General features: G+C 42.6%; 1 protein-coding gene across 4 annotated transcripts; it reads right to left on the bottom strand.

Annotated features, from left to right (window-relative positions):
• Positions 1-1,967: 1,967 nt before the first annotated feature.
• On the bottom strand, positions 1,968-3,431 carry LOC119661420. 4 transcript variants are annotated; one of them, XM_038070759.1, is made up of 4 exons: positions 2,849-3,431; positions 2,714-2,794; positions 2,606-2,659; positions 1,968-2,555 (listed from the first exon to the last, which is right to left on the bottom strand). In XM_038070759.1, exons 1-4 carry the CDS (start codon positions 3,237-3,239, stop codon positions 1,984-1,986), a joined length of 1,098 nt encoding a protein of 365 aa, XP_037926687.1. In that variant the 5' UTR covers positions 3,240-3,431; the 3' UTR covers positions 1,968-1,983. The 4 variants fall into 4 exon arrangements, with proteins under 4 accessions (XP_037926687.1, XP_037926689.1, XP_037926688.1 ...); XM_038070761.1 differs by having other exon boundaries at positions 2,618-2,659; XM_038070760.1 differs by having other exon boundaries at positions 2,606-2,653.
• Positions 3,432-7,329: the final 3,898 nt, after the last annotated feature.

Below are 7,329 nucleotides of genomic sequence, written 5' to 3'. Positions count from 1 at the left end.
AAGAACCTTTTGCGGTTTTCCTTTTAGGTGAGGATTTTAAGCCCATCTTGGTGTAAGCTCAGCGCATCATATATGGCGTGAATTTCTCGTAACAAAGATTGAAGTGTCCCAAGAGCCCAAACCATCTTTCTGAGTTTGGCTCACACAGTGGCCTATAAGCGTCAATGAGACAGTTTAATGGAGCTACACTTAGTTACTGGTAAACTTACAATATTAATTTCGGACACTTTCCCATTTTCTGGGACAGCCCTGGTTTGTGATTGACCATATCCAGTCGAAATGATCACGTTAGGCACACCTTATACTACCATATTCCTAGTCATTACAGGTGGAAATGCGGCTCTCAAGTTGGAGCTCAACTCGACCTTTTTTTTGTCGGATATCCTATTTACACAGTGGAGCGATTCCTTGTTTGTACTTGGCCTGATATGAGAACAATCAGATGAGCAGGATCCTTGGTTGACAAAGCCTGTGCTGAAATCTCAGGAACTCACTTTCTCGGGCGAAAACTTCGCTAACTACGCCAGTTATGGTCTCTCGGATGTAGCTCAGACGTAGCTTAGTTTGGCTCACTTCGTCAAGGGCGATTTTCCAGACTGATGTAGCAGTATTTTGGAAGCAAATCTAAATCAGACCCAACTCAAATTGAAGCCATGGGCCCTTATGAAGGCTACAGCTACTAATCGGACAACAATCAACGCTACAAATCTGGTTTTAGCTACCTTAGGCGTTTATTGGAAACTGTGAACCTTAATCGGCACTAGGCATCTTTCCGTTGTTCTTTCGTTGGAGAACCTGCGATGGGTGCTTAATAACTGTACAAGGGTCTTAAATTTATCCTCCATTCAGAACAAGGCGTAACACTTGCAGCAAAGATTAAGTTACTTCGTAGCATTGGTATATTAACAAATTAGAACTCGCTTTTCTCCTCCAAACCGCGTTTGGACTAAGAAGACTTGCCTGTAGTGGGAGGACAATTTCAAAATTCTAGGCCCTTGCGAAACTGCCATTTCTCAATCACCTTGCTAAGCTTCTTGTTCATCAACCTTACCTCTCTAGCTGCTTGGACCTTTCATGCCCGCCACTAGGTATGACCATCCTCTCAGGTGATACGTATTTGTTATTGATTAATCACTGTCCTCGCTCATTATTGCAGCACTTCCCTACGCAATGAGTTTATTTGGCAATTCGCTAATACCTGGCTGCAGAAGCTGTACACATTCAGAGTGAGATGGAGTAGCTCAGCTTCAGACTCCTTCAAAACGTTTGTGCATTTTACCAATGGTCAAGGCTCAGTTTTCATTAACGCGAAGCGCACCCTTAACCACGACTTGGATTTTTTCAATTCTAGCTCAACAGGCTTTGACGCGCCTCCGTCCTATTTCGTGTTTAATCACTTCATCACTTCGCAAGCTACTCATTAGGGAGGAATTCAAGAGACAACGGCCAATAGATTAAGCTTCACTTGATTCACCCGGATGGAAAACAACCTAAGGAAGCCGTGGGCACAGAGGTTCACCCCAATCGAAAACCTACTACCCGTTTTCTGGATGACCCAGAGAAATTGGCATTAGCTTTGACAGATCCATAAATCGTTACAAAAATGGTATCCGAAAAAGTGGTGGGGTATACTTCAGCCTCGGGGCAAATAGGGACAACTGCCTCTTAAAAGAATATAAGTCCGCGTCAAAATCTTTGAGTATTACAACAGTCTGAATGCTCCATGCGACTTCCAGTACTTTCCGAGATGCTTGCTTACTTCTTCCACTGCCTTGCGCCACATAGATTTGGTTCCATTGCATAGACGGTATCATCAGATATCACAGTCCTTTATTTTTAGCTGGTTTTGAAGAGAAGCTGAGAGTATTCAGAAGACAAATTCCGAAAGAGCTTGTGTTAAAGGCATTAATTCCTTTTAAGTCTAGGTTACTACCGAGAATCCTTACAGAAGTACAAAACACATCCGCATATTCCCAGGATTTACTACAATTTTTTTGATTTCACGTAATCATAACAAATTGTCGAGCCATCGGGCAAAACAGCAAAAAACACCACCGTTTTACATGGTATAACGGCACGAGGTAACCTTCCCTTAATTTCAAGTATTTCATATGTCCTTGAGCAGTCATTGAATAAATTAATCCTTGCCATAGCCCATCTTGTTCCAATTATTTTTGGGAGCTTTTTCGGACGACAAGGATCACTGAAACGAGCTATTTTATTCGGTTCTCCTGATTCTCCTTCAGGCAATCCATTGTTTTGTAATTTTGATCCTGGTAACGATTTTTGGATAGAAGAAGCTCGTACTCCGCTACCTTTACTCAAAGGAGGTGGGGCACCTTCCGAATGACTCGGAATCGTGGAGCTTGAATAAATTGTAACCAATTTGCCTTTGGTGTCTCCTTGAGAGACAGAGCTTAGATTTGGATCACTGTGTGAACCAGGATTTCGAGCCTCAGCCCCAACTGGGGCTCCACTTCCTAAACTATGCTTGAGAATCGATCGCTTCTTGTTCTTCAGGATTGATTCATTGGAGAAACGGTTGCTTTTGGAAGCTAAAAATGTCTTCTCATTAGTAGAAATGATATGTATTTTGTCAACTTGCTTTGGGTCTCACCTCCTAGTTTTCTCGACTGGGACGATTTCTTGTGACCTGTTTCTGGACGAAAGGGCAAATTAGGGTAATATGAGATGTGGTAATTTCAGAAACTACCGTGTCCCTGATCCAGTGATTGCTGTATTAGCGAAACCGATCTTTGAATATTGTCCAATGATTTCCGAAGATGTCTGTTATCTGCAACAATACCTGTGACAGGTGCTTCCAAACTTATATCACGAAGAAACTTACCCTTTTCCTCATCTAATGAAATGGCACTCACTTTCTCCACCTTTACAATATTATCCGCCTCATCTACAACAATGGCTGACTCGGATAGTCCATCTTTCGTTCCGTGGCCTCCTCCCATAACATCAAAGGACCTCGGAGCAATCGAATCCAAATCAGAATCCGACGAGGTTAAGAAAAAATCGGTATCTAAAGGAAACTTCTCAACCAAATCGCAAACATTCTTGATCCCGCAGAAATAGAGGATTTTATCCAAACCAGATAGGATCCACTCGTCAGGAAAAGGTCCAAGTGTTGCTCTTGCTAGAGTCATATTGCGGCGTTCTTCCCCATAAGGACAACGTTGGCAAATATTCGCAGAACTAAGAGTCATGCAGCTTGGAGATGGTCGCATTTTGCAGTTGTTGTGGAGCCGAAATGCATCCAATTATTTATGGTCGAATTTAGCGGCGAAAGAGCGGGTTTGTTTTTGGCAAATTGTAAAAAAGATATTTTAGGAAGACATAACTATTTGATGGAAAATATGGGTTTCTATTTAAATTTTTGATTGACGTGTTGAAATGATTTCCATATGACTACTAGGCTAGCGAAGCAACTGCCAGCAAAGAAGAGGTCCTGACTATTTATCGCAGGATACCCCTCCATTTCTGTCAAATATTTCAAATTTATGACAGCAACACGCAATTATAAAGCCAAATTCGCAGTTTAGTTTTTCGATAATTTTAATCTACTAAAACCGCAATCCTTTCCTGAAAAAAAAATTAAAAATATGTTGGACAAACCACTTACTTTTACTGGTAAAATTTGGTTTTTCGGCTTCCTTTTCCTGGTGTTGTTTTTGGTTTGCATACCAATTTTCCTTCATCACCTCGTGGTACGGAGGGAGCTGCTCCGTGAGAAGTCCCGTCGGATTGCTTCATATCTCCATCATAATCATCCAAAATACAGATGCAAATCGAGTATGGTTCGTCTGTCCTCAGGATCAGCACGAAAACTCCGGCGGAAGAAAACACGAAATGAGTCCTTTTTTGCCTAACTTGGCTGACCCCGGGGCCAAACCTCTTAAAGTTGCTGGCAAATGATTTTGGACGTAAACCTTTACCAAGGAAGATTGAGGATGTGAAATGAACTTGTTGGCGTTGAAATTATTTGAAATGTGCTCCTGAAACTCAATAAATGGCTGACGGTGGATGCAATTTTGTTTGCCTCCAATCCGCTTCCCAGTTCAAAGCCCTAAAGAGTAGCTTCCTTCGCATGGCACTAATTGAATTCGAAATTGTCAGGTTCACTGCTGTCTAAGCAGCGAAGGATAATAAAGTATGAGTGCACAATCAGCGAAAAAGCAAGCGCGACATGTCGGCAATTTATAATTTATATGAACATCCTCGATTTTGCACATCCTTCGAAAAGCTTTGGACGTTATCCTCGCTATAGTTGATTTATATCTTCCATCAATAAATTACCTACCATTTCTCCGAATTCAGTTCGCTTCAAACAAAGGACATGGAAAGGCAACGCATTCGGGCAAACCCAAAAACGGTGTGTTAGCATTTTACATTTAGAAAATGGAAAAGGGACCATTTTTACGAGAATGTGTAGCTGACCATTTTCAGGCATAGATACATACTCCCATATGTATCTTAAAGAGATTTCTGGAATTTGACGTCCTGTTTTGGCTCTAATTTGATTAGAAAGACTTGTACAAGTGACTTTTCAAACGTTATACCCTTAAAACACCCACGAATCCATGGCCCAATTCAATAGATACAAAACTAGAACGAATAAAAGCCCAAAAGAGTCCTCCAATCCAATTCTGTCCCCTGGCACATCACTTCCAACGGATAGCTCCGAATATGCGCTGGATGTTTACACTTATGCGTAGGCCAGTTGACAAAATCTCCAAAGCCCATTCTTGGATGAAAAGCTGATTATAGGAAGGATGTCAAACATCGAGGTGAAAGGGATCGAGGAAGTTATAGTACAGGGCTCGAAGACTCAGTAGTGGTGGTTTTTGAGAGTGGGAAACCAGGATCCCTGTGCCTAAGTAGTGGGAATCTTGGCTATTGTAGCATAAAATGCTACAACTACGCGGCAAGGAGCAGACCTGTTTTCCTGAACGAATCCTTTCAGAAGAAGTTCGATTCTTTGTAGATCCCACATTGTACCCCAGAAGAAGGATGCGAACCCTAGAGAAAGATTACTCCTTACGGAAAGTGATATAGGATGAGGACCCGTCTAGGGACGATTATCAACCACAAGCAAGATAAAAGATCATTCGGCGAAATCCCGAAAAAGTTTAAGTCGAATCCATAGCTCATCCATTTGGACAAAAATATTAGCGTCATCACACAGTTCTAGAAAGGAGATTTCATGGTTGAACTCAACAAAGACAAGGTTCCAACAGTTGATAATTTTTCTAATCAAACTGAAAAGTCCTCTGGATTGAAGCCAGACTTGAGGAGAAGCAAGCAAGAGATCACTGTACAATGTTCTAACCACCACACGAGACATTGATATAGGAACTCAACCTTATCGAACTTTGAGAGTCAGTGGTAAGAAGCTTCGAAAGGCCTACAATGGGTACTGCCTGCTATCATCAGTCTACCAATGGAACCAGAAATCAAGGTATTAGCAAAGGAGACAGTTAAAATAGGCTAGGTTATATGTTAGACTGAGGAATAAATAACACTGAAGCGGTGCTTCAAATACCTTGGCTACAGTCATCACATTCGCCAATCATCCTGCGCTCGATTTCGATGCACAGATATCTCGATTCTACTCCCCTCTCGCGCGCAAGCCTATCAAGTTGAACTTTCGTAAGGCGAACATTGAAGGTCCCTTTTTTGTTTTGATGGTACACGGAATTGGAAAATCTTAGAAAGACCCTTTTTTGTTTAGGGATTGAGGGGACTTGAGTCCACATCCACTTGCTGTCGGACCAGGCCCAATGAAGACCAACTTACTCTTTATGGTCCACGGACTCCCCTGAACTTTATTGCTCTTACTGTTTCCGTCGCGTCGACCTCCACATCTTCTGGGTGTTTTGCTGTAACAACCATAGCTAGGTCATCAGCAAAACCGAAAATCGTAGTCCCCTCTGGGACGGGAAGAGCAAGTACTCTATTGTATATGATATTGCACAACAGGGGACCAAGTACCGATTCCTGTGGTACGCCGGCTGTGGCAATGCAATCTTTGGGGCCCTCATCCGTCCCGTACCAGAGAGTCCTTTCTGAGAGATAGTTTTCCACCAAATTCGCTAAATAATCGGGGAGACCTATGTCAACCAACGCCCATTTAATTCTGTTCCAGTTGACCGAATTCAATGCGTTTTTGACATCCAGCATCAACACGGCACAGCAACAAAGTTGAGGATGCCATGCAAACCTGGATATCCAAACACTTTTCGAGAGAAACGACTGAGTTCTACAGGAGATCTGAAAACGTGAGTGACACATTAGTCCGGTTGTTTAAAACAGTTATGCAAGGATACACCGAGCCTTGCACTAACAATGATCAGATCGCGCTAACATTAATAAGTAGAGCTCTTAATTGACATCCTGGAAATTTTGGAGTTGCCAAATCTCCTATCAGTAGGTTCTTCCTTGCAGATAAAGGAACCCTCAGCAGATGTGCCATTTGCGTGCATTTGCACGCATCAGGAGGTGTCCAAAGACATACTTTTCCGCAGGCCGGGTATATGGGAACAAGATCGATAAAACTTAGTTCTGGCAAAGATGGCCTGAAACAAAACCGAACATGGGTTTCGGAAACGCAGTACTGACGATTCTTGAGAGTGGGCAAGAAGTCCAAGAATAGACCCGCGGACAAATTCTTAAACCACATTGAAAAGACCTTAGACTACGAAGTCGACATAAGGGCTAGCATACTCTACGTCTGTGTCATGTGAAAGGATGTAGATGAGGTTATCGCGAAGGATGAGGTTAACAAGGTCTTGGAAAAGGAGTTCAACCTCTTTGGGTAAAACAAAAGTCAGTAGTAAAAATTTTGCATAGAGCTCACTATGAGACATAAGTCCAAGGGTCGTCATCAGTCTACCAGTGGAAGCAACATTCAATCTGTTTTCAACAGGGGGAGTATGAATAGGTTGGGTTATGTGTCTTCTTAAGGGCAGGTGGCATTGAAACTGTTCTTTAGATGCCTCCGATCACATTGCGAAAACATGCAGCGATGCTGACGACAGGTCGAAGCAATGCAGAAAATTCAGCGTAGAGCGTAAGCCATATCTGTAAGGCTGGAGGCAGCAACAGGTGCCCGGAGTCCAGGACGCCATCCTCAACGCGAATTGCAGATGAGGTTGATACGAATCAACTTCAACAACTGTCAGGCGGTGCGGGATCTACTCTTCTAAGCCATCCGCAATTTGCCCATTTCAAGATCACAGTAATGGCTTTTGGTTCTACGATCATTCAGGTCAAGCTGCACTATGGGCTTGCAAATTCTATCGCATACCCAGCGTTATA

This window comes from Hermetia illucens, chromosome 1 (genome assembly GCF_905115235.1).
Source record: "Hermetia illucens chromosome 1, iHerIll2.2.curated.20191125, whole genome shotgun sequence".
Taxonomy (NCBI): Eukaryota; Metazoa; Arthropoda; class Insecta; order Diptera; family Stratiomyidae; genus Hermetia; species Hermetia illucens.
Note: the sequence above shows the minus strand (reverse complement) of the source record. Positions and strands in the feature narration are given on the sequence as shown.

Coding starts and splice junctions, on each gene's coding strand:
- LOC119661420 (XM_038070759.1), bottom strand. CDS start 3,239: ATGCGACCATCTCCAAGCTGCATGACTCTTAGTTCTGCGAATATTTGC. Junction 2,795..2,848: donor TTCATTAGATGAGGAAAAGG/GTAAGTTTCTTC, acceptor GTATTGTTGCAG/ATAACAGACATCTTCGGAAA. Junction 2,556..2,605: donor ACTAGGAGGTGAGACCCAAA/GCAAGTTGACAA, acceptor AGACATTTTTAG/CTTCCAAAAGCAACCGTTTC.